Consider the following 26526-nt stretch of genomic DNA (forward strand, 5'->3'; position numbering starts at 1 on the left):
TTGAAAAAGCAGAAAAAAACAATGAGAAAGAGTTCCCAATTGAGGCCTAGAAACTTGTGGCTTACTGGGAAATGTGACATGACTGGAAACTTCAGTGTCCAGGGGCGGGGTGGGTGGCTTGGAGGCCGTGCGCCACAAAGGCTTCGGACCCTTGCCTGGTGCCGGAGCCCTTCTCTGTTGCTTGTTTGTAAGTCAGCTTCATGTACTTTCAGAAATTCCTCTGAATCTCACTTGTCCCCTCTGGTAAATGGAAATGATATTTACCTCTGTTTCCATGAGATCAAATCTTTGTATTAATACTGCCTGTCACAGTATTAGAGATATGGTGAGTGGCGGCAGATAGGAAGATTGTGTATCAGTCCTGGATTCAGAAGGCCCTGCTTGTCACGCCAGGGCCTGACACAGCCTCCCTGCTGGGCCTTAATTACTGTCTTGGTAAATGTTGTTTTTTGTCCCAAGTGTTCCCCTTTCATTATCATTGACATCAAGTTGCTTTTTTGAGCCAAATAATATACTCTACTAAACGGAGCATTAGCGAGGATTACAGGATGTCTCTCAGGTTGAAAATGTAGATTTTTTTTTTTATAAGAAATAAAAAGGATCTCTGAGTCCTCCCTACAGGGTTCTCACCGAAGACATGTCTCCTTGGGTGTAGTTCTATCAGGAATTGATTATATTTAAGCTGCTTTCTCTTTTTTCTCTCATTTGCTCCCCCGCCTCCTTTCTTTCTCTCTCTCTGCTTTTTAACTGAGAACATCATGAACTCGCTCATTTTCCTGCTTTTGGTTGTTCTGTAAGTCAGTTGAGTGGTAGTGAACTCGTCATTCTTACCATTTCCTTGTCTGTCTCTTGATGAGCAGGAAGAAGATGAGCCTGAAGTCTGAACGCCGAGGAATTCATGTGGACCAGTCGGAGCTTCTGTGCAAGAAAGGATGTGGTTACTACGGCAACTCTGCTTGGCAGGGCTTCTGCTCCAAGTGCTGGCGGGAGGAGTACCACAGAGCCCGGCAAAAGCAGATTCAGGAGGACTGGGAACTGGCAGAGCGGTAAACAGACTTGACTTGGGGCCTTGGTTGTGTCATTGTCAGAATGCATTTTTGTCTCTTGAGCCATCCTGGTGGTCTGCTGTGTTGGCATATTGTACTGCTAACCCAAAGGCTGGTGGTTCAGGTCTACCAGTGGCTCCCTGGGAGAAGGATGGACAGTGTCCTCCTGTAAAGATTTTTCAGCCTCAGGAAGCCTTGCTAGAAGGTTGCCGATAGTTGGAACCAGATCAGTAGTAGTGGGTTAGTCGGGGGCTGTTTATGATTCAGCTTAGCATTTGTTGTTGTTAGATGCCGTTGAGGCCGTTGCATACGCCAGAAGGAATCCTGCCCAGTCCTACTCTATCCTCCCAGCCCTCTCCTGTATAGCCCACTGTCACAGTCACTGTGTCAGTCCAGCTTGTTTAGGGTCTTCCAAGAGTCATGTCCTCCGCCGACTGACTGCTCTTGAACACGTGCCCAAAGGATGTGCGGTGAAGTCCCACTGCAAATCTTTGCTTCTAAGGAACACTCTGGCTGTACTTCTTCCTACGTAGATTTCTTTATTCTTCCTGCAGTCCATGGTGTTTTCAGGGTTCTATGCCAGCACCACAATTCAAAGATATCAGCTGTTTTTTTTTTATTTCCTTATGCATTGTTCAGCATTCACAGGCACGTATAGGAGTAATGAAATGTGAATGACATTAACCCTTGGCTTGAGCATTTACGAAACTAAGACTGTCTCAACAGAAAGAGAAGCAAACAACCTAACGGATTTTGTTAGTTGTGATTTTGTGTGTCTTTTAAATCTAGGCGTCTCGATGAATGACTGCTTTGCTAGCTGTTGTGGTGAAGTCAGAGAATTATAAAGCACAACTGTGTTCAGTGATTTGTTAGGGATCAGTGATGGTTCAGTGGTAGATTCCATGCAGTACTTCCTAGGTCTGTTCTAATGATTGCCTCCTTGTCCAAGAATAGGTTTCACATAAGCATAATCAAGTGTTCTGGGATTCCCATTCTTCTCAAGGTTAGCCACAATTTGTTGTGATCCACACAGTCAAATGCTTTTGCATAGACAGTGAATAACAGATAGATATCCCTCTGGTACTCTATGTTTTCAACCAAGATCCATCTAACATTGGCTATAATATCCCATGGCTTCTTCTAAATCCAGCCTCCACCTCCGGCCATTCTCTGTTGATGTGCTGGTCCAGTCCTTTTTGGATCATTTTCAGCAGGATCTTGCTTTGCATATGATATTATGATATTAATTATATTGTTTGATAATTTCTGTACTCTATTGGATCACCTTTTGGGTGAACAGAATATTAAATAATCCAGGAATCAGTAAAGGAAGATTGAAGGAGTATACAGAGTCACTGTACCAGAAAGAATTGGCTGACACAGAAGAATTTCATGAAAGAAAATATGTTCAAGAGCCTGTGGTGATGAAGGAAGAAGTGCAAGCTGTTCTGAAGAAATTGTCAAAAAAAACAAGGCCTAGGAATTGACAGCATAGCAACTGACATGTTTCAGTGAACAGATGCTCACCAAGTTGCGCCAAGAAATCTGGAGGACAATCACTTGGCCAGCTGACTGGAAGAGAGCCATGTTTGTTCCCATTCCAAAGAAAGGTGACCAGACAGCGTGTGGAAATTACCGGACTCTGATCATTGATCGTTTAACAAAGATGGCAGAGACCCAAGTGTGAACTCCTTGTTCCCACATGCTGGGACTTTATTACCTCTCTCTTCAGCCTCTGTAATAGAGCCCTGCTGGCTGGCATGATGGTTATGTTCTCCACAGCTAACTGAAAGACTGGTGGTTTGAATCCACTCAGTGACTCCAGTAAAAAAGGCATGATGATCTTGTTCTGAAAGATGCAACCTAGGAAACTGTGAGACAGTCTCCTCTGTCACATGGGGTCCCCTTGGGTAAAAAAAAAAATTGGTGGCACCTAACAATAGGCGTAAACCTCTGTCATGGACTAGGTACTGCCCTGCCCTAGTCTCCCTTCCCCCCACGTTCTCACAGCTCCCCACGTTGTCCATCTAAAACACAGTCTGATCACAATGGGTCTCTTGGGCTGAAACGTTTGGTTCCCTGCAGCCCCATGATGAAGCCCAGAGTCCCAGTGGGCTGAGCTGGCAGCTGGCTCTCCTCTGGTGCCTCCCTGTGTGACAGCATCGTTGCGCAGCACACCAGCTGCACAGTGGCTCTGTCGGCCTTGGCACAGCCGACCTGGCCTTCCCTCTTCCTACAGTTCTCTTTCACTCGGTTTAAGTTGTGTGTCATTGAGTGAATTTAGGTAGACGTGTAGTGACCCCATGTGACCGTAAAACTGCCCTGGAGGGTTTTCTTGGCTAACATCTGGGGAACAAATTGCCAGTGGGTGAGTTTGAATCTCTAACCTTTTGGTTGGGAGTACAGGCTTAATTGTTGTACCACCACTAGGGCTCCTCAGCCGTAGCCCCACGTCACCACTGTGGAACCTTCCCAGACTCCTCCAGTGTCTTCATTGCTCTCTTGTGTATCATCCCAGACTTGGTTTTACCCTGTGCTGTAGAAGAAAGTGTAGCAGTGTGTTGTAATTGTTAAGGTACTGGATCTTTCTGCCTTCCAATGCTGAGCTTATTAGGGAAAAGAACCAGGCTTTATTTCTTCCATGAAATCCTTGTACAGTTGCTGAATGAGCGTGACCCATGTGGAATGTCCCTTTGAAGTCTGTGGTAACTCAAGGGATGCTTTAACACTGTAGCTACTATCTGTTGGAGACATCAGGCCTATTTGATATATTTAACTTTTAGTTATAAACTTTTTAGAGACTTCAATCTGTTGAATAATAGCCTGTAGATACAAGAACAAAATTTAGCAAGTCTCCACTCATTCCTAATCTTCTCTTGGATTTCAGACTCCAGCGGGAAGAGGAGGAGGCCTTTGCCAGCAGTCAGAGCAGCCAGGGGGCCCAGTCCCTCACCTTCTCCAAGTTTGAAGAAAAGAAGACCAATGAGAAGACCCGCAAGGTTACCACAGTGAAGAAGTTCTTCAGTGCTTCCTCCAGGGTCGGGTCAAAGAAGGGTAATTTTCCAATGCTCTTGCTTCTTGTGTGCGAGTGAGGTCCAGACCAGCTCTGTGGGCTCCGTGCGTCTCGTTCCTATAAGTTTGCAGAAAGTACCAGCCCAGACTGCAGATGGAATCCGAGGCTCAGGTGGTATCTTAAGCCAGAAAGTCTTTGTTGAAGATTGTGTTCTCAGGGCATTTTAATGGGAGGATTGAGAGAAGCCATGGAGTTTTGTTTACCAAATGTATTCCCACCCCTATGGCTGCCATTCTGGTTTTGGTTTCTTTATGCCTTTGATTTTTCAGCCCAGGTTTGTTCTCTATAACATCCCTGTTATCCACGGTTTCGAGTTCGGCACCTCTGACAATAGTGAGCTGAGCTGCAGACCGGCAGGCCACACCTCTCCCCTGGTTAGAAGCCATCAGCGGCTCCACAGAAGAAAGATGGGCAGTCTCCTCCCTTACAACTTATAGCCTTGGAGACCTGATGGGAGGTTGCTTTAAGATGGAACCAACCCAGTAGCAGAGAGCTTTTGAGTTCAAGCTATACTATAAAGGCCCTATTGGTGCAGTGGTTAAAGTGCTTGGCTGCTAACCAGAAGGTTGCCAGTTTGAACCCACTAGCCACTCCATAGAAGAAAGATGTGGAAGTGTGCTTCTAATAAAGATTTTCGACCTCGGAAATCTGAGACCCTCCTCTGCCCTAGAGTGTTGCTAGGACGCCAGTGAGTTTGGGTTTTGTTTGGGTTTCTTTTTCATTCATGCTGTTGTTAAATCCCATCTAGTCAACTCTGACTCATATAGTAAAGCAAAAAACCTGCGTAACACAAAAGGAAGTCGTGTGCCATCCTCATGGTCTCTGCTGGGCGTGAGCCTGTTGTCGCAGTCCCTGGGTCAGTCCACGTCCGTGAGGGTCTTCCTCTCCTTTCCTGGCCCTTCACTTTTCCAAGCGTGACGTCCTTTTTCAGGGACTAACCCCTCTTAACAGCATGACCCCAAGTGAGTGAGATGTCCAGAGTAGGGGATACACAGAAAAAGGCTAGTGAGAAGAGTTGCTCAACTTGAAGGATGTCTTCAGAATCACTGAACTATGCATGTCCAAACGGCTGACTCATGTGTTCTGTTGTGCATATTTTGACTAGAATTTAAAAAAAACACAACACATAGCTGTGACAAAGAACCACATAGATCAAATTGACATGAGCAGCTCCAAAGAGAATACCCTTTGGGGTCAGGTGTTCATGTGAATGGGGGAGGAACCAGTGAGAAGAGGATAGTTGCACAATCTAAAGAATCCATGTCACTTAACTGTGCTGCCGGAGAGGTGCCCTAAGCAAGACTCCTCTTCCTCCATCCCTGCTACTTGCAGAGTTTTTTTGGTTTCTGTATTAATTCCTGCTTTTGTAAAAGTGAGACCATGCAGTATTTGTCCTTTTGTGATGATACCTTGGGCGGCTCAGCATGTTTGCAGGGTTCATCTGCCTTGTGGCACATCATTTCTCCTTGTTGTTAAATAATACTCCGTTTTGTGCACAGATTTTTATTTATCCATTCATCTCCCAACATTTTGGTTGTTTCCACCTTTTGGCTCCAGTGAGCACAGTGTGTGTGTGTGTGTGTGTGTGGCAGATGCTCTTTCCTGGGCATGCGAAACCACAGTTCAGCTCTGAAACTTCAGTGGGTACTTTTGGTTTAAGATTAAGAAATTACCTCAGGGCAGTAGTTTCCGCCTCCTTGGCTCCAGAATGTCAGGAGATTCTTCTGTAAAATCTTGAGATCAAATGATCGATGTTGATAGCCAGGCGCCATCCAGCTCTCCTGGTCTCATGGTGAAGCAGGCAGTTAGCCAAGCGCTTCGTGCCTCTCCTTCCTCCATTGCCCAGGCAAAGAGAAGGTTGCGTATTGGATGACCCTTTACTGGCTTCTATGACCCCAGGCTCTAGTACAGACCAGCAGATAAAAAAAGCACCCAATAGACCATTTCACTTTGATGTCCCTTTTGAAACCATGACAGTAAAGCTCCAAATCAGAGAATCAGATCTCATGAGGCTCTTAGTTGTAAGCAGCCCCAGCAAATACTCTTTTTGTCGTTGGTGTTGTAAATATATCACACAGCTTTTGCCAATTCTTTTTACATGTATGCAGTCTGTGGACATCCACGATAGTAGTCAGATGTACAGCCCTGCCCTTAATCAGTGTGATTTTTCCATTACTGTTAACCCTTCTTTTCCCTCTCTCTCTCAACCCTAGTGAGCAAGCACTAGAAACCTTCAGTCCCTGTGTATTTACCCTTCGGATCGTCTTACGTCAGTGAAGTCGCCGGCTAGTTGTGGTTGACTGACTTCACTCAGGTGATGTCTTCCAGCTCCGTCCCACTGCAGCAGGCAGGGCTTCGTGTCTTCTGTTGGCTGAGTAGTAGCCCATCGTGTGCGCACCGCATTTTGTTCATCCAGCCCTCAGCCGATGGGCGTTTAGCTTGTCCCTTTTGGGGCCGTTGTGAGTACTGCTGCAATGAACACTGGTGTGCAAGCCTCTTTTTTGAGTCTCTACTGGCAAAGCTTTTGGGTTTACACCTAGGAGTGGACTTCCTGGGTCTTGTAGTAGTTTTGTTTTTCGGTTTTTGGAGAACCACCACGTTGTGTTCCACAGCGTCTGTACCTGTCTGCATTCTCACCAACGTGGACTAGAGTTTGTTTTGGTATCTCTGCATCCGAGCCAACACTTCTTGTTGTCATTTTTTATCTTTGCCTGCCTAGTGGGCGTCTCCTTGTGGTTCTGATTGAATGGCTAACTTGGATTTTGATGGCTAATGAAGGAAGCTTGGTGGTGTGGTGGTTAAAGTGCTCAGCTGCCCGCCATCGTGTGTGTGAAGGATGAGGTAGTCTGCGTCCGTGCAGGTTTGCGGTGCTGTGACCGTGACCCTCTGCTCCAGGGGCTGCTTTGGGTCAGAACTGACTTGACAGCAGCGGGCACGTTGCTTTGACGGCTCGTGAAGGCGAGCATCTTTGCATGTGTCTGGTGGCCATGCCATTGCTCTCTTTGGGAAAGTGTCTTTTCGAAGTCTTTATCCATTTTATTATTGTATTAACTGATCTTTTTTTGTTGTTGTCAAAGTTTTATTTATATTTTGGTTGTTAGATTCTTGTTGGAGATAAGATTTCCATCCAAAGATATTCTCCTAATAACTTGTATTTTTACCTTTTGTGGTAAAGTGTTTCAGTGAGCAAACATTTTACATTTTTATGAGGTCCCTCGTGTATTTGTTTTGTCTTTTGCCATTTAGGCTTTGGCTGTTATATTAGATGTGCTGTTTTTAAAAGCTGGGCCTGACTGTGTTGGTGCTGATTGTTCTTCTGAGAACGTTGATGTTTCAGCGTACATGTTTAGGTCCTTAGTCCATTCTGAACTTGGTTTAGTGTGTGGTGTGAGGCAAGGGCCCAGTTTCCGTTTTTCTGCGTGTGGAAAGCTAATTTCCTCGGCGCCGCTTATTGAGAGACCCTTCCTTCCCCACTAAGTGGAAGCTGCACTCTTGTTAGGAACCAGCTGACTGTGGATGTGTGGGTCAAAGCGTTGCCTCTTGAGTCTCAGCACATTTCCTGCCAGCTCTGCCATCGTTTAGCAGCTCTGTGACCTTGGGTTTGCTAATCTTGCTAAGCCTGTCCGCTCCTGGAGATACTAACACCTCCCGTAGGCATGTGGTGCGGATTAAGTGGATTGATCCACGCAAAACATTCAGCAGAGGCTCTGACACACATAGAAAATGGCCACAGAGTGTTACCTGTTGCCATTACGTTGATTCCAGTCTGAAGTGATCACGTAGGACAGAGCAGAACTGCCCTATGACATTCAAGGCTGTGATCTTTATGGAGGTGGACTGCTTCAGGTAGCCAAGCCTTATCACTATGCCACCAGGGCACCTTCCGATAATGTTTTTCTCTTTCTTTTTCTTTTTTTTAAAGATTCTGTCAGAGCAAGAACACTTTGTTTTGGATTTCTTCCCTCCCTTCCCACCCCCTCCTTCCTACTCCCAATTCTTCGCTATTTTAAAATGCAGATGGCCTTCCTGGTTGAAGAAGCTTTGCTTTCTGGAAAGAAGCTAAAAGCTTTTCAACGAAGCCACTTATTTCTTCTTAGTTTAAATTCCATTACCTGCTTTGGGAAAATGTTCTGAAACTTAAGGATGATACTACAGTAAACAGTTAAATAGTAGCTACTTACTAATCAGTTTTTGCTCCCTAGCCGGAGTGGACTCCTAAGTAACACTCCAGCAGGCTTTCCAAGGCTGCGAATTGCATGTAAGATTGCCTTCCTTTCTCCTGGGAAGCCACTGTGGGTTTGAACTTGAGAGAGGCATTGCCTTTGGCTTAGCGGCACAAGTCGCTATAAACTACATCACCAGGGCTCTCTAGGTGAAAATATAAAGCCACTTGGTCTGTCTCATTTTATAGATGAGAGTATGGAAGCCAAGAAAGGTTAACTACTACGACTGATTCCATATTTTAGGTCTCCTTACTCCACGTTAAATTTTTTTCCTGTTGTATCCTTTCACCTCAAATATGTATATAATTGAGAAATTTGGGGGTGTGTGTGCCCATAAATCATATCCTTTGATCTTCTAGAACATGTGTGTTATGGGAAGAAAACTTTTAGTTTAGCATGTTGAAACTTAAAGGAAACAGCTCTAAGGGATTTTTCCCCCCCACGATTTATGCACAGAGCAGTTGCTTTTTTTTATGCACAGAGCAGTTGTTGGTTTTTTTTTCTTCTCATACTTACAGATTTGTGCTCCAGATCTTTTGCTCTGTGGGTATTTGGGTTGACTTGTTTAGTCTGTGGAGAGCTTCTAGGGTAAAGACCTCAGAGACTATTGGAAAACTTGACCTTTATCTTACTGGTTTCAGATATGAGTTTACCGGATGGACTTTGTGTTGCAGACCGGATTATTTGTGGGTCATTGTTTGTGGAGCAGATTCACTTGGACCTAGTGCAATTTTGCTTTCCTGGGTCTAGAACAGAAATAGACTGTTTGTATCCTGTTGTCTTTATCATACTTCCTTAATACATGAAGCTCTTGCTTCTGTTAGCTTAAGAGAAATGTCTTAAGTCAGGATATCTTGGTACCAAACAAAGCACATAACCCTGTAAGGGTTTTTAAGACTATTTTAACATCTGCCAGAGCTGGATGCCCCTTCAGAGCAAATGAAATGAAACAACCTGTTTATAAAGACACAGAAAGTTTACTTTGACATTTTTTTTTGTTGCCAAAGTAGAATTGAGTCAGCTTCAGCTTGAAGAGTAAGTTCCAGTCAGCCAAGTTGAAATAATGGTTCCGTTGTTCCAAAGTGTCCTTTTCTTTTTTCTTTCAAATAGGTGTTACCACCTTTTCAGTTGTCCAGTGCTGCTGTGACAGCTGCTGCAAGTGGATGACTTTACTATATCACATCATTTTTAGGATGATAAAAGTCCTACTAGTGCTGCTAGTGCTAGGGAAAGGCTTTCTCTATTGGTTCAGAGTTTAGGAGGAAGGTCCTTCACGCCTTTTAGTATCTGTGGGCCTCAGGCTCCTTGGAGATGTTCAGGTGACTCGGCATCAGTCTTCCCCTGGATCTAGGTGGTTCCCGGTGCTGGAACTCTGGATCCAAAGGACACGCTCCACTCCTAGCTCTTCTCCTTAGTGGTCAATCTCTTTCTCCACAGTCCCTTCTTGTATCTCTTGTAAGATGAAAGACCACACCCTAGGGAGAAAATTCATTTTATATCACCTCAGGGCTGTGGCTTCATTACAGGTGTACTTTCACCTGGATCCCCTTACAGTTGATTGGCTGATCACATCATGGGAGGTGATGACATCATTTTAGTGCCACAGCACCTCATTACATAACGGCCAGTCAGTATCCAGGGGGACACTGCGTGCTCCTCCCTGAGGGTGCTCTCTCTGTGCCTCTTTACAAACTCATCTGAAGACAGTGCTCCCAGGAGGGGAGCATTTTTTCCTTTTTTAAAATCCAGGTACCCACCTCATCACCCCAACCTCAGATCTGCATGCTGTTCTCTTGATCAGATAAGCAAGGACTCCTTGTAGAGGCAGCTGGTGCCAGGGATGGAGCAGGGAGAGGAGGTTCTCCCCTCCCTCAGGTTGTCAGGACCCTGGCAAAGGACCTGCGAGCTGGTTGGAAAGTTCCTGTTGGATAACTCTGAGACAGTTTGAATTTGAAAACAAATCAGGACAGTGATGGAGTAGAACGGATTGCATGCAATAGTAAACCTGAGCCCATTCCACTAAGAAGAGGACAGAGAGAAACACATTAGAAAATGGTCACAAGCAGCATCACAGTGCAGCCAGTTCAGGCAGATTTTGTCCAGATGTGGGATCTGGAGTGAGGGGAGGCATTTCCTGAGGAGTGCTTTGTGCACCCACATGATCTGCCCACAGAACATTGAGCACTGGGGGTGAGAATTGGTCACTATACGATGGTGAGGACCAGGCAGTGTGTGCCTCCAGATCCGTCACCCTGCGGAGATAAGGCCAGTGTTCAGGGGTCCGTCATGAGGTCACAGCAGAGGAGCCTAGAGGAGGGGTGTTTGGTATAGCACGAGGTCTGTAGTGCTCAAGAGGGGTGATGGAATGGGACTACTAACCTAAAAGGTCAGAGGTTCAAGTCTACCAACTGCTCCCCAGGAAAAAGATGAACCAGTCTTAATTACATTTCTGGAACCTGTGGGGTGAGTGAGTTCAGTTCCAGGTTGTGGGGTCACTGGGTGTCGGAATTGGTTTTATGGTAGTGGCTTTTATTTGGTGTATAGTCTTCAGAAAGGTTCTCAGGGAACACATGGGATTTGCATTTGGCCGCTAACATAACATTTGGCAGTTTAACCCACCCAGCAGCACCACGGAAGAAAGGCCTGGTGATCTGCTCTTAGAAACAGCTAACAGCCAAGAAACCCTGCCAAGAAGCAGTTCTGCTTTGTAACACTTGGGGGCGCTGTGAGTCAGCATTGACTGGGCAGCAGAGGGTTTGGCATTCAAAAATGTCAGTGTCCCGGAAAGTAAAGAAAGGCTGAGGGACATCTCCAGATCCAAAGGCACAGAGGCTCTGTCACCACTGGTGCAGTGTGTGGCTCTCAGTTGGATCCTATGTCAGGAAAAAACCAAATCGTTTAGTGTAAAGAACGTTTGTTCTTGCTGTTGTTAAGTGCGATTGAGTCACTACAACTCACAGCCACCATACCAATAACAGACCTGAACCTTACCTTCTCCTGTGCCATCCTCATCGTCTCTTACCAACCTGAGCCCACTGGCACAGTCACATACAGTCACTGTGTTGCTGAAGGCCCTCCCTTCCCTTGCTGACCCTCCGCTTTTCAAGCATGCCTCCTTTCCCAGGTCCTGGCTTCTCCTAACAGCAAGATCACAGTATATGAGATGAAGTTTCACCTTCCTTGCCTCCAGAAAACACTCAGATTGTACTTTCTCCAAAATGTATTTGTTCTTTTGGCTGCCATAGAGCTGACCCTTCCGTGGATTTTCAAAAGCAGTAAATCGCACAGGAGGAGATTTCCCATTCTTCTCCCAAGGAGCAGCTGGTGGATTTGAACCACATGCCTTTGAGACTGAAGCGCAGTTTTTTACCACTTGGTCTCCAGAACTCCTACGGATGGCCAAAGAGTTCTTTTTGCAGTTCATAGATACTCAGTACTCAATACTGCAATTCAAAGACAACAGTTCTCTTTTGGCATCCTTATTCATTGCTCAGGTTTCAAATACATAACAAGTAATTGAAAAGATTGTGGCTTTGATCAGGCTCAACTTGGTCTTTAAACTAAATTTGTTGCTGTTAGCACCTTGCAGAGGTTCAGGACAGCAAATTTTCCTAATGCAATACATCTTTAAATTTTTTTTTTCTTTTCTGCTGGTACCAACGATGTTAATTGTGATCTAAGAAAGAAAAAAGTGGATCTAAGAAAGGTAAAAATCCATTTTGTCTATAAACTATAAATTAAATATAAATTATAATATAAATTTTATTCAGTCACCTTTTGGAGTGTATCGGAGAGAGTGTAATTGGAATAGGCGCAGTTCCTGACCAGCTTACTAAAAGCCATTTAGCTCCCTGGATAACGCTAACGATTTAAGCCCTAGAGTGCTGACCTGAAGTTTGGCAGTTCAGGCCACCTAGAGATGTCTTTAAAGACAAGCCTGGCCATCTCCTTCTGAAAGGTGACAGCCTGGGAAACTCTGCAAGGCTCACCCAGGGTCAGCAGGTCAGAAGCAAATAGTTCAGGATTCAAATTCCAGCTTTTTTCCCTGGAGCCCTGGTGATGCAGCGCTTACGTACTCCGCTGCTAAACGAAAAAACTCAGCAGGTCAAACCACTCAGATGCTTCTCGGAGCGAGATGAAGGGTTCCGGTCATGGGCCCTGCGGAAGGCTGGTTCTGCTCCTTTGTTTGGGGCCGCTTTGAGCCGCACTGACTTGACACTGAAGGCAGTGAGTTTGGGGGTGGTTTCTGGTTAATTTCTTCACTCCTCTGTGAAACAGATAAAATTGGTTCACCTAATGACATTTTTAAGAATAAATTAGAATGTTTAGTGAAAAGCTCTCTGTCATAGAGAAAATTCTCAGTGAGTAATAGCTCTCCTCTTCCTAAACAACATGCCTCTGGAAACTATGAACTTTGAGAAATGATGAGAGTTCTAGAAAGGCTTCAGGTCTTTTGTTCATAGGGTCCTGAGTTGTGCTCAACTTGATGGCAATCAACAATAACACAACAGCTGTAATTAGTGTCGTCATTATCATAATTGAAAAGCATATTCTGTTGTGCTGAGCACTGTTTAAGCTGAGTCTTTAGACTGGAGAATGGAAGGCTTCATTCTCATGACTAACTGGCGACACCTGAAATACAGGTTTGTTTCTATATTAAGCAATGTGGTGGTTTTAAGTTGAACAGTGAGATGCTGTTTGTGTCCCCACCAGAAGTCTTTCTTTTCCTTCTTCCAGTGTTTCCTCACATCTCACACACTGAGTCCCTGCCTGGGCTTCCAGGTTGCACCCTTTCCCTGTGTCCAAATACCTGCGCTGTGTCTCCTTTACTTTCTAATCCAGATGTCAGTGCGCGCTCAGTAAAGTTAGAGAGGAGCAGTCAAGTATTGATTTTAGTAATTTGTACTCGTCGGTAACTAGCTATGAGATTTCATTTTGATTGGCATTTTAAAAGAGTTGTTGTTTTCTGAATTAAAGAGCCTGTCTTTGGTCTTTGAGAAGAGTGTTGGTGGGGGGGAGCCGTAGAGCTGCCCCTAGCCTATGAAGTCCTGAGTTGCTTTAGCCATTTGTCCTTGATGGGCCCTCACATTGTTTCCAGCTCTTTGCTATTGCTAATCAAGCTGCATTAAACACCTTGTATGACAGTTTGTTTGCAGCTCTTACTTCTTTGGGATACATACCTACTTGTGGGATTACTGGATCAAATAGTATTTCTATTCCCAACTCTCAAAGGAAGCGCCAAACTACTTTCTGTAGTGGTCACATTTTACATTCCCACCAGCAGGAGAGTTCCAGTTCTCCACACCCTCACTAGCATTTGCTGTTTGATGTCTTAATTGAAAATTGCTATTTTTTTATTATACTAGTTTATTTACAAAATTAGAATACATTGTTTTTAGACCAAATTCTTCCAGTTTCCCCTCACCCTCCCACCCATCCCTCTGCTTCCACCCTCCCCCTCCTTGGAGCCTCATACTTACTCTACAATAATAGTTTTATATAATATTTGTCCTTATGGGACTGAGTGAGTTCACGCAGCACAATGCGCTCCAGTCCCTCCCAAGTTAGGTAATAATCTACAAAATTATTGCTCCTATGTGCTGCGTAATATTCCATGGTGTGAAATAATTTCTCAATCCATTTAATTGTGGTTGGACATCTAGGCTGTTTCCATGTTCTTGCGATGGTGAATAATGCTGCTATGAACACTGGTATACAAATCTCCATTTATGCCTCAGTTCTCATTTTCTCAGGGTATATTCCAAGCAGTTAGGAATAGCTAGGTCATAGGGAATTTCTATGTTCAGCTTTTTGAGGAAGTACCAAACTGCCAACTGCCTTCCAGAGTGGTTGGACCAGAACATTGCTATTTTTGCTGGAATGAGATGATACCCCATTGTTGTTTTATTTGCATCTCTCTAATAGTTAATCTCGAGCATTTCTCCCTGTGTTTCTTGGCCATCTGTAGGACTTCTTCAGTGAAGTGTCTGTTCATGTTCTGTACCCATTGTGTAATGGGTTATCTTTTTCCCATTGAAGTATTGGGGATTTCTATAATTTTAGAGATGAGTTTTGAGGTATAAGGTGATTTCATGGAAGTTAGCTGAGATGAGGGAAGAGATACCAGGTTCCATGAAGACCACCCAGGACAGGGCCCCTCTAAATGCTTTTGTTGTTGTTAGCTGCCATGTACTGGGTTCTGACTCACAGTAACAAATCCCTGTACTACAGAACACAGAGCGCCCCGTCCTGGGCCGTCCTCAGTCAGGACGTCTGTGAACTCACTGCTGTCGTCAGTGGGCTGGTCCACCTCACCGAGGGCCTTCCTCCTCATCACTGACTGTCTGTGCGGTCCCACTCATGGTGCCCATGGACATTCCCAGGTCCTGCGCCGTCCTCACCGCAGTCATGGTGTTTGAGCCCGTTGTTACTGCCCCGTAGCAGTCCACCTCACTGAGGACCTTCTCCTCTCTCACTGACGCTCCACTTTACCAGAAGCAGGTGTCCTCCAGGGGCTTGCTCCTCCTGACAGCACGTCGGAAGTATTCCTTACAGGTCCTAAACTAAAGCACATAATTCAAAATCACAAGCTTGGGTCATGACCAGAGAGGCCTTGTCAGGGCTGGGTCTTAACTTTCAGAGAGTCCTTCCTCTTCATTTCCACATTCTCATCCCTGTAACGGTCACAGCTTCCTGTCCTTATGTTTATTTAAAAAGAGCCAAGAGATTGAGATTGTTCACAGCTTCAGTTTGCTCAGCTCCACAGTCAACTTTCTTGGCCACCAGTAGCCAGGAAATTAGAAGACGTATTGCCATGGGAAAGTCTGCTGTTAGGGACCTCTCCAAAGTACTGAAGAGCAATGGTATCTCTCTGGAGACTAAGGTGCATCTGATACAGGCCATGGTCTTTGCTGTCACTTGTTAATGCATCAGGGAGTTAGACAATGACCAAGGAGGATAGAAGGAGAATTGATGCCTTTGAGCTGTGGTGCTGGAGAAGAGTATTGAATGTACCATGGACTGCCAAGAAAACAAACAGATTCATCCTGGAAAGGGTCAAACCAGGCTGCTCCTTGGAGGCAAGGATTCTAAGGCTCCGTCTAACATACGTTGGACATGTTGCAAGGAGGGACAGGTCCTCGGAGAGGGACATCATGCATGGTAGGGTGGAGGGACAGTGCAGAAGGGGAAGGCGCCCCCTATGAGGTGGATTGATTCAATGATTGGGGTAATCGGAGACAGTGCGATTGGCACAGGACAGAGCAGAGTTTAGGGCTGTTGTACATAGGGTCACTATGAGTCGCAAACGACTTGACGGCACATGACGACAACAACATCCCTGTAACAGTCACAGCTTCCTTTCTGTATGTTTATTTAAAAAGAGCCAAGAGCGCGGAGGGCTCAGGAGTCTGTGCGGCTGGGCCAGTGCGTCACGGGCTTTTCCGCCTCCGTGCTGTGTGCTCCGTCCCACTCGCTGTGCTCCGCGGCAGCCCACTTGCACCCTCCAAGGTGGGGATGGTAATTGTCCGTCTCAGTGTAGCAAATTCAGCTCTTCCTTCCCAGCAGGGAAAATGAGATTTGAAGAGTCACTGGACATTTTTGTGTTTCTGCTGATGCTTGCTTCACATGCTGACTGTTCTTGTCAACTCAGCTATCTTTGAGAAGATTATTGGAGATGGCGGCCCCATTTCAGAGTTAATGCTCGTATATGTGGATCAAAGCGTGATCCAGTTTGGTGAATGAAATAAGAGAGCAACTGTTACGTGACTAGGACTAAGTTTTAGATCCTGTCGTTTCACCACCTTCCTCTTTATTTACATAATAAATAGAACCTATTTTCAGAAATTGTTCAAATAATTAAACATAAAATGATTTAAATTTAACTTTGCTTAACCATAATTTAGATCTTAAAGTGCTTCTTTGGTGAATCTTCTGTGTAATGTACCTTACTCTGTTTTATTTTCCCAGCAGAAATTCAAGAAGTTAAAGCTCCCAGCCCCTCTATAAACCGGCAAACTAGCATCGAGACGGATAGAGTATCCAAGGAGTTCATAGAATTCCTTAAGACCTACCAAAAGACGGGCCAAGAGATCTATAAGCAGACCAAGATGTTTTTGGAATCAATGCATTACAAAAGGGTAGGTTGAGAATAACCACGTAGAAATGTACATGTACACTCTCCTTTGTAGGCATCGTGTTAGAGAAAGCCTAATGCAGCTCTGTCATCTTATACCACGACAATCGAGAAAGACCCAGAGATGCTCCGTTACTCATCCCCAGCACACTGGGCCAGGTTCAAACTTGACTCCTGACGCAGTACTTTTCCACTGCAGCTCAGTGGTATGTGGATCATCTTTGTGTGGAAAGTTTGGCATTGAGGCCTCTTGGGCTGTGAGCTTGAGTAACAGGCTGTGACCCTGTAAGATCTCCCACAAAGAGAACAGAGTAGGTTTGTAATGTTAAGGCACACTAAATTAACAGCAATGATTTTAGGCTTCTGTTTTATTTCTCTCTCTCTCTCTCTCTGTGGTTTGTTTTTTTTTTATTGTATTATTTTTACGTGTACCATCAAATCAGATCTGACTGGTACAGGAGGAGATTGCTCCCTCCTTCTCCAGCAGAGCATCTGGTGGATTTGAACCGTGTACCTCTGGGATTGCAGTTTGTTGTTTTTTTTTTGGTGTGTGTGTGTTTTGATTGTTCATTTTTCTCTCCTTGCCCAGTGAGAGAAGGGAAAGACAGAAATTAGAGGTGAAAGTGATCTGGGCAGCTCTCTGGCTTCACCGCCTTATTTTATGGAGGTGGCAGCTGATGGCCAGGAGGGCAAGTAACCGTCCAAGTCACGTGGGCAGACTTCACCAGCCCAGAGCTGGCATGGTGCTTCCCCACTTCTGCCTCTTCTAGCCACGTGCATTCTGTTTCAGTCTCTCCGATGAGAGAGGGCCCACACAGGACTCTGTCAGCAGTGATTCATTCTCTCATAACTCGCTCCAGTCATATACTCAGAATTACCCCTGAAGTTCTTTCTGGGACATGAGGAAGTCTTAGAGAGGAAGGAGAAGGGAATTAGAAAAATAGCTGCATGATGAACTGCTTAGCCATGTTCCTGCTGTAGCCAGGGATCACTGGGCTATCGAGCAACATGGGTTTCTGCTAAAATACTGTTTTCTTGTTGAATTCCATTAGCAAAGGAGGAAAGTAGTGGCCTTCCTGCTCTTCAGGGGTGTAACTGTATTGTTAAATCAGCCGCCCCTTTTCCTCTAGGTATTTGTGAGCAAACCGTGACATTTAGAATTGGGGTGGGGAAAGCTTAGCTTATATGACATACAGTTTTGATTTTTATGTATCAGAAATGAGAAGTGGGGTTTCTGAGCTCATTAATTTACAAGTTCCTACGTAGCATGGCCTAATGCAGCCTTTCAGGAACCCTGCTGGTAGAGTCCCAACACCAAGAGTGACTTCTGGAGAGTTCTAATTTAGAGCTGCATTCATGAGCAGTCCTTTACTACTCAGGAGCGTCTTTGTCCTTTTATTTCAGGAATTAAGCATTGAAGAACAGTCAGAATTTACTCAGGATTTTTATCAAAATGTGGCTGAGAAAATGCAGACTCGTGGAAAAGGTACCACTGTTGGCCACCTGTGGAGAGAAGCCTGGGTGTTGTTAGCCCAGCTGTGGGGTGTGGCTGGGGTGGTGTTATCCAGATGTGTGGGGATGGCTGGGCACTGCCAGGGACTGACAGCTCTCTCTCAGCCACCTCCCTCTCTTGGGTGCCTGGCTGGCTTGCCCACACTGTTCATGGACACCCTGGTAGCCGGTGGCATCCCGGGCAGTGCCTATGAGTTTCACTCTGTGACTTTTCCAGGACAAACAGAGCCTGTGTCTTGATGGGACTACAGGCAGAGGTCAGATGATTAAAACCAGCCCCTTGGGAAGCATTTCTCAATGACTCCCTACTCGCGGTCACCATCTTGAGGTGTCACAGCCTCTATTGCTTGTGAGGTTTGGGGTGGAAAAAACTATGACGTTCACTGGCTTAGAGCTTTAGGTTTTGGGAATGTTTCTTTAGTTTAGCCCCATTGACTTGAGGAAACTTTGTGAGCACGTCTTTCCGAGAGACCTGGCCCTTGTGTGAGGTTTTTTGAGCTGAGGTTTAACACAAACCAGAGACTCAGAGGGGGCGTCTTTCCAGTCTTGGGAATCTCAGGTGCCTGTCGAATGGAGTGACAGGCCGTGGTCAGGCCAGGGCTCATTTATGGGGGTACGTACCTGAGAGCGTCCGCACCTGTGAGCCTCCGCACCTGAGAGCCTCTGCACCTGAGAGCCTCCGCCAGCACAGCTTAAATGACGGGGCCTCCTGTGGAAGGCAGTGTCTGAGGCTGAGCATTTCAAGGGGTTTTTCAATATAGCATGTTTTGGTGTTGAGCATGTTTAATACACTTCTAGCAGAGTCATTCTTTGCTGTGTAGAAAGTACTGTGAAGACCTACTGCCCTTGAGCTGTGCAGCCCTTTTGGTATTTCAGTGCCTCCAGAGAGAGTGGAGAAGATCATGGATCAGATTGAGAAGTACATCATGACCCGTCTGTATAAACACGTGTTCTGTCCAGAAACTACAGATGACGAGAAGAAAGACCTTGCCATTCAGAAGAGGATCAGGTACCTAGTTTGTTTTTTTTTAACTTTTTATTTTATTATTTTGTGTGAGTGTACTGTCATATCAGATCTGACTGGTACAGGAGGAGATTGTCCCTCCTTCCCTGGCAGAGCATCTGGTGGATTCGAACCGTGCGCCTCTGGGATTGTAGTTGCAGCTCCTTACCACTAGGCCACCAGAGCTCCCCTACGTAGTTTGTTTTATAGGAAAGTGAGACATTTGAGTTTCAAGCTGTGGGAGAAAGTAGGTGCTCGGGTGCCTGCCGTCCTCGCCATGTCAGCATCTCCCCGGTGACAGGGAGAAACAGGGAGAAGGGGATGCGGGAGGGGAGGAGGGCTCTCCAATCACCATCTCGCTTACGCAGCCAGCTCCAGAAAGTTTTGGGTAAAACTAGATTTGGTATTTGAGGTTATTTCAAATCTGCACAATTTTCAAGGAACAGGGCTCATTTCTTGTCTCCTTTGCTGATTCTTACCAGCCTGGAAGCTTTAAGTAGCAATTTGTCAGGTCAGCGAAGGTCCTTCTTCCCTTCCCACCAGGGTGTCCGTCATTCAGCCATTCCTCCCATCTGTAGCCACCCACAGCACTGTGTGCATAGCACTTCCCAAAGCACCCCATCTTCCATGCAGAGTCCAGATCAACTGTCTGGAAAACTAGCTGGCGCATGTGGGAACAGACTCAAGGCTGGGATGGTAAGGGTTGTGGAGGAGAGCCTCTAAAGAGCCCAGATGGGGCCTCAGACAGGGCCTTGGTCCTTAGTGTCTCTGTCTCTGCTGGGTTATGCAGAAGTGAGGAGCTATTACTGAGAAGAGGGAGGGGAGAGCCAGGAGGTCAGAATCCAGAAATACCTCTGTGGGCTTTGGACCGAGAAGGACAGTGGAAGCACAAACCCGGATCTAGAGCAGGCCATCGCAGCAGGATCTGGGGAGGGACCTTCAGCTGTGACCGGGACACACTTGGCAATATGTGCAGGCTGCCAGTCAGAGTCTGCAAGGCAGAGGGTCAGCAGGTGCCTCTCAGATCTTCCTTCTCCAGTGCCGGGCGTTTCAGCCTTGGTAGTGTTGTCCCATTTGAAATGTTGAAGTGGTCGGTCCACTGCTCACCCTGTGATGGTGCAAAGAGCCCCTCCCCTTGGGATCCTTGTTGCTCTGGCATTTCAGCAAAGCTCCGGACATAGGGAATGTGGTGAAGGTGCTTTGTCGGAACTGGAGTGCTAATTGCAGGAATCACATACTCGCAGGGAACGTGTGTGGGCCTGGGACGGCCTGGGCAAACGGGAGCCCAGGCTTTGCAGGAAGCAGTAGAAGGAATGACTGCACCCCTTTTCGGGACGCCCCTTTACTCTCACCGCTGCTCTTTTCCTCAGAGCTCTTCACTGGGTCACACCACAGATGCTGTGTGTCCCTGTTAACGAAGAGATCCCGGAAGTGTCCGACATGGTGGTGAAAGCAATCACAGGTGAGCAGGACCCCCGCGTGACACTCAGGGCTGTCCCCTGAGGGGTGATGGTGTGCTGTCGTCATCCCTGAGAGATCTCAACATAGAGAAGCTGGTAACATCCCCCTGGCACGGGGCACGCAGGGAGAGTGCTTTGCCAGGGCTGGAGTCGTGCAGGGATTACATGCTCAGAGCCACAGGTAGCGCCCACTCCCCTTCCCTCTCGGGACCAAGCGTGTTCTCGACGAGTGAATCAAACACAACTGGGTCAATTGCTTGAGGCTGCATTGCCCTCTGTATCTCAGGTAATTGTGAGCTGTTAATCAGAGAGTCGCTTTGGATTACAGTTGAACCTTGAGCAACCTGAGTTTGAACTTCGAGGGCCCAGTTGCACCTGTGCTAAGCTCAAGTGTTGCTGAGCATCTCTGAGTGAGACAGATCTCTCGAGCAGACAAGCAGAACCTCACACTGCGTGCACAGTGGGAAAACCACAGGCCCCAGTTCAGACAGCTGGTGCTCAAGGATCATCTGTAAGGCGTGGGAGACCAGGGGCCCTGAGCCTCACATTAGGCAGGAGCAAACGTGTCTTCTAGTTTGTTAGAGAACAAGCACCCTGGCTTGAAGTGGCCTAACCATTTTAGACAGGCTTGGGCCCCCAGTTGCATTTCTGTTTCTTATTTATAGGAATGATGCAGGAACGGGATAGAAAAGCTAAAAGACAGTAACCTCCCCTAGAGGAGACATCAAAGCCGTCCGGCTTCCCCTGAATTAAGAAGCCTGCGTCGAGACTGCCAAAGCCGTTCATGGGTTGGAGGTGGTCAGTGTCTCAGTGTGGAGGTGGCTGTGCCGTGGGCTCTGTGCACAAGGACCAGACTTAACTCCAGCCCAGGAAGAAACGAGCAGGGCTTTGGAAATGCTCCAAGGGTCACGAGCTGGCCTCTCTCACAGAGCTGCCCTGGGACGGAGTATCTCATGGTCCTTGAGCAGCAGGCGTTGACATGATTCTCACGCTCTCGCACTGTGCTTGTGCTTCTGCTCTTATTCTAAGGGCTTTTAAGTTTTATTTGTGTACTTTTTTTCCCTGTGTGCGTCAGTTGGATCCAACTGGCCCAGGAGGAGATTGCCCATCCTTCTCCAATGGAGCATCCATCTGGTGGATTCGAACTGTGCACTGTCAGGGATTGCAACGTAGCTTCTTGCCGCTAGGGCACCAGTGTTCCTTTTTGTCATTCTATTCTTGTTGTTAAGTGAGGTAGTCTCAAATTTCTCGTGCCAATTCTTGAGGGGGACTCAAACCCCCAGAAGCCGGTGCTGTCGAATCGTTTCTGGCTCCTGGTGACCCTTAATTGGTTTCCAAGGTGATAAATAAATCTTCACAGAAGGAGACTGCTTTCCTTCTCCCGAGGAGCGGCTGGTGGACTTGAACTGCTGACATGGTACACACGACACTCCTAGGCTCCTTAGATTCTAACCTGCCTGACTAAGTCCTCTCATCTTGTTAAAAGCCTTTCTCCTCAACTCTATCTATACTCAGTCCTCTGAATTGACTCCATTGACTCAAGGGACACTCCACCTTGACTTTGAACTCAGGAACCGTCTGTGAAATACATGGCGGGTGGTGGTTTCTCTTAGGAAGTAGGGAGCCTCATAAGGATTTCAGAAGCCAGGCTATTAATCTTCTACTAAGAATTCTCCAGACACTTCAAAAAATTCGAGACTAGTTGGCTTATGCCTAAAGCAACTGATAGAAGCTTATATGAAGAATCCTTTTTCCGAAAGCCGCAGGTCAAACTTTTTGTAAAACCAGAAATTACAAGTATTGAGTCATTGTTTGTTAAAAAAGAACTAAAAATAATGATTTCAGTACACGAGATTCCTAACAGAGTTTGCAAGGTAAAATTTTCTCTCAAAGCATCTTAGACGGAGTCTCAAAGGATAAAAACCAACCACGGGATTGAAGAAAGCTGCCTTGTTCTTTTTGTAAATCCCCACATCTGGCCAGCCCGTGTGGGTAGATCCCATTCCTGTGAGGACCCAGTCTGCTTTGATCTCTTCCTAAAGGAAGATTGTCCGCCTCCACCCGGGGCCGTCAGAGAGGACACCCCTGAGACACACATCTTTGGGAGGTGTGGTTGTTAGGTGCTGTGCAGTGGTGCTGACTCGTGTGTGTACTGTGAGTCAGAACCGACCCGTGCTGACCCCCAGCTCTTCACGGGCAGTTAATCACGCGGGAGGAGACTGCCCCTCCTTCTCCCGCAGAGCAAACTGCGCCTCGGTTCGGACTCGGACTCTGCGCACAGAGCTGCACGCTGCGCTGTTGTCCTCCTCGTTTGCTCTGTCACCGCTGATTATCATTGTCTCTCAGTTGCGTGTTTGATCAGTTTCAGGCTCTAGAAGTTGGCGCAGTTCATCATTTCGTGGTGTGTGGTTGGGGCGTGAGTGAGGCCCAGTCGTATTAACTGCTCTTCTGGGGCATGTGGACATTATCCTCCCACTGGCAGCGCTTTCTTCACACCAGATCTTGAAGTGTTTTTTGTTCCGTTTTCGGTTTTTTGACAATGTATACGATTCCCTTCGTCAGTCATTCCCAGTGTGTGGAATGGCCAGTACCAGTCCACCAGAGGCTGGGCAGCATGCCCTTCATTCCTTCTTGACCGAGACGCGCCGATGAACCCTGACCCCTGTGGGTGTCCCAGTGGTGCAGCGTCCAGTGTCACAGCCCCATGCAAGATGGTGCAGTGCAGCCGACTGACCGGTAGGGGGCGGAGCCCTGGCCTGAGCAGCCGTTCTGTTTCCCCACAATCAGTCCGTTTGTACTGATCAGTGCCGCCGGATTTTGTTTGTAAATAGACCATATAAGGCAGCTTCCATTTCCATTCACATCTGTCTGTGGAGAAAAGACTTTGGAAAAGAACCCTCCTGTTTCCTCTTGGGCCCAGTCTTGGCCCTCGGAGGTGTGCAGTGGGCAGTGGTGGAAGACTGCTCGGCTGGTGGGGTCTGTTAGGGGAGCTGACCATGGGGTTAGAGCTGACCACCGCTCACATCCCCGGGATGGAACCCCCAGGAGAGACAGTCCTGGCTGCCAAGCGCTGAGCTTTGATGGAGGAAGTTCTCCCGAGTTGCGGAGAGCGGAAGCCAGAGCTTCACTGTATGTTTCCCTCAGTGGCAGTGGAGAGAAAGTGTAAAGCCTAGAGTGTTGCGAAGTACATATTTAAAATCTTACTTGCAGACATCCTCTTCAAAGCCCTCAGAGGTCCTGGCACCCCAAAGTTGGTGTTTTAGTAAAATTCAGGAGGCAGTAGGCACTGAAAGCTCTTTCCAGGGAAGGCCTGCATCCAGAAGCTTCATGCCAAGCCTGAGGTGCAGTGCCACCAAGCCTGAATGCCTCCCTAGGCAGGCTGGCTGATGGCCAGTGCCCACACCTGGCCATCTCCAGGCCTTCTGGACTCTGCCCACAGTTCCTGAGGACATTAACTGGTGGTGGTGGCGGGGTGACCTGTCAGTGGAGAGGGGAGGAGTGGACAGCGGATGGCAGATGCTCGAGTGGTTGGGGAATGATGTCACTGTGTCCAGGGACTGGTGGACCTGGCAGGGGATGCTGCCCATCAGGCTGCCCTTTTGCTCGGGTTCTCCTGGGGCACCAGCTCTGTATGCTGGGCTGCCAAGTCCCGAGCAGGAAGGATGGTGGAGAGAGCATGAGGGCTATCTAGGTCTCTGCCCTGTGGGTCAGGATTCCTGCCTCTCTGGCCTTCCCAGTACAGCAAGGAGCGGCCCAGCCAGGCGTGGGGCTGGGGGCCTATCCCCAGCTCCGTCAGCTGGAAGAGTGGAGATCCAGGGAGGGTCAAGCCCTTTGGTTAGTGCTGAGTATCTTCTCTCATCCGTCTCCACATGCACAGTGTCTGCCTAGATGTGGAGCTTTGGGAGCCCTGGTGGCACAGCAGTTAAGTGCTTGGCTGATGCAGGTCCATGACTGAAAGCCATCAGCCATCTTCATTGGGACAGTGATGAGGCCATCTGCTTCCAGAGCGCTGGGAGCCAGGAGACCCTGTGGGTCCATTTACTCTGTCCTGCAGGGTTCCTGATTCAGACTGGCAGCGGGGTCTGGGGGTTCCTCCTTTTTCGGGACTGTTTTCTCAGCAGCAACAGTATTTCTTCTGCACAGACATCATCGAGATGGACTCGAAGCGTGTGCCTCGGGACAAGCTGGCCTGCATCACCAAGTGCAGCAAGCACATCTTCAACGCCATCAAGACCACCAAGAACGAGCCGGCCTCGGCAGATGACTTCCTGCCCACGCTCATCTACATCGTCCTGAAGGGCAACCCACCTCGCCTGCAGTCCAACATCCAGTACATCACCCGCTTCTGCAACCCCAGCCGGCTGATGACCGGGGAGGACGGCTACTACTTCACCAACCTGGTGAGCGTGGGCTGGCATCCAGGGCACACCCGCTACGGCATCATTCTGGGGCTTTGGGGTCACAGACAGGCCAGGAACAGATGACTGCTACTCAGGGCGGAGAATGCATGGAGTGCAGGTGACCTGGCCATACGGTACACCCCTGTACTGTCACAGAGCACGTGTGACCTGGACGTGAGACAGGCCCTTAGAACCATCACAGAGCACACATGACCAGGTCATGAGACACGCCTCTAGATCTGTCACAGAGCACGTGACTGGGTCTAGAACCATCACAGAGCTCATGTGACCAGTTTATGTATACACACTCCTGTACTGTCACAGAGCACACGTGACTAAGACATGAGACACCTCCCCACCCCCAGGATTGACCCTGTCACGGGAGATGTGTGCAGTGGGCGGGGCTACCTGCTCAGAAGGCCGCTTGCTTCCTCTTTGCTGTGCTCTCCACAGCTCCCGGGTGTGCGGAGCAGGAGACCAGAGCAGCGGGCACTGGAGGGCAGCCGTGGGTGTCAGAGGACGTGCTGGCTCCCTGGTGGCACTGTGGCCCGAGGCCCTGCGGCCTTTGCTCCATTGGTGCTGGCTTTTCCAGTCTCCTTGCCTGACTCCGGGTCTGGCAAAAGGAAAAAAATGTGCCACTTGCTAGATCATATGGGAAAGTTTGTCTTCATCTTCGTTTCTCTGTCAGCCTTTCTTCTAGAACTTCTATAGTCCATGTAGGTTCTGTATATAAACACATACACACTCTCAGACACACTCCATCTCCCTCTCTCCCTTCGTCCCCGTCCCTGTCTTTACTCGACCCTGTGCTTAAGCCAGTGCAGTGAAGTGAATCTCAAAATCAAGCCATGTTCCCAGTGCCTAGAGAAGGGGTATTACAGCAGCATGTTGTCAGAGTTTGGAATGTTTGGAAGTGATCAGTACAGAGCCAGAGACGCACAGTGCGCAGGTGCTGTTGGGAAGACGCTTGGACGTGGGCTGTCACAGGCCTCATCATTAAACACAGTGTCTGTGACGTGCAGCAGGACGAGGTCAGCCTGTGCTGACAGTCGCTCCATTCAGACCTGGCGTGCGGCTGAGTGTGTCACACACGGGTGCTGATTAATCCTCGTGATAACCCGGGGCGGTCCTCCCCAACCCCATGCAGATGTGGGTGCCTCAGGGTCACAGCCGTCACTGTGAAGTGACACGGCGAGAGTTAACCCCGCTGGTCGTGTCTGAATGCTGGTCACGTGCCTGCTGTGACTCTGCTAAGTGACGTTCTGTGTCCCCGCAGTGCTGCGCCGTGGCCTTCATTGAGAAACTGGATGCTCAGTCTTTGAATCTCAGCCAGGAGGACTTCGATCGCTATATGAGCGGCCAGACCTCGCCCCGGAAGCAGGAGCCCGAGGCCTGGGCTCCGGACGCCTGTGTGGGGGTCAAGCAGATGTACAAGAACTTGGACCTTCTGTCTCAGCTGAATGAGCGACAGGAGAGGCTCATGTGTGAGGCCAAGAAACTGGAGAAGGACCTCATAGACTGGACGGACGGCATCACCAAGGAGGTTCAAGACATTGTGGAGAAATATCCCCTAGAAATTAAGCCCCCAAACCAGCCTCTAGCAGCTATTGACTCGGAAAACGTGGAGAATGACAAGCTCCCTCCACCCTTGCAGCCTCAGGTGTACGCGGGATGA

The 26526-nt window shown here is 47.7% G+C and overlaps 1 protein-coding gene across 2 annotated transcripts; it reads left to right on the forward strand.

The window, feature by feature from the left end:
* The first annotated feature begins 855 nt into the window (after positions 1 to 855).
* On the forward strand, positions 856 to 26526 carry RABGEF1 (RAB guanine nucleotide exchange factor (GEF) 1). Of its 2 annotated transcripts, none has more exons than XM_006889658.1 (8): positions 856 to 1046; positions 3934 to 4100; positions 16314 to 16480; positions 17881 to 17962; positions 18865 to 18997; positions 20362 to 20453; positions 24595 to 24851; positions 26128 to 26526. In XM_006889658.1, the coding sequence occupies exons 1-8, from the start codon at positions 868 to 870 to the stop codon at positions 26524 to 26526; spliced, it is 1476 nt and encodes a 491-aa protein (XP_006889720.1). In that variant the 5' UTR covers positions 856 to 867. The 2 variants fall into 2 exon arrangements, with proteins under 2 accessions (XP_006889720.1, XP_006889719.1); XM_006889657.1 differs by having other exon boundaries at positions 868 to 1046; positions 16311 to 16480.

The sequence above is a fragment of the Elephantulus edwardii genome, unplaced genomic scaffold (assembly GCF_000299155.1).
Source record: "Elephantulus edwardii isolate Elephantulus edwardi_28Jun2011 unplaced genomic scaffold, EleEdw1.0 scaffold00080, whole genome shotgun sequence".
NCBI lineage: Eukaryota > Metazoa > Chordata > Mammalia > Macroscelidea > Macroscelididae > Elephantulus > Elephantulus edwardii.

Excerpts from the sequence above, each read along its gene's own strand:
- RABGEF1 (XM_006889657.1), top strand. The coding sequence starts at position 868 with ATGAGCCTGAAGTCTGAACGCCGAGGAATTCATGTGGACCAGTCGGAG. Across the intron at positions 16,481-17,880 it reads AATCAATGCATTACAAAAGG|GAATTAAGCATTGAAGAACA; the intron begins GTAGGTTGAGAA and ends CTTTTATTTCAG. Across the intron at positions 17,963-18,864 it reads AATGCAGACTCGTGGAAAAG|TGCCTCCAGAGAGAGTGGAG; the intron begins GTACCACTGTTG and ends TTGGTATTTCAG.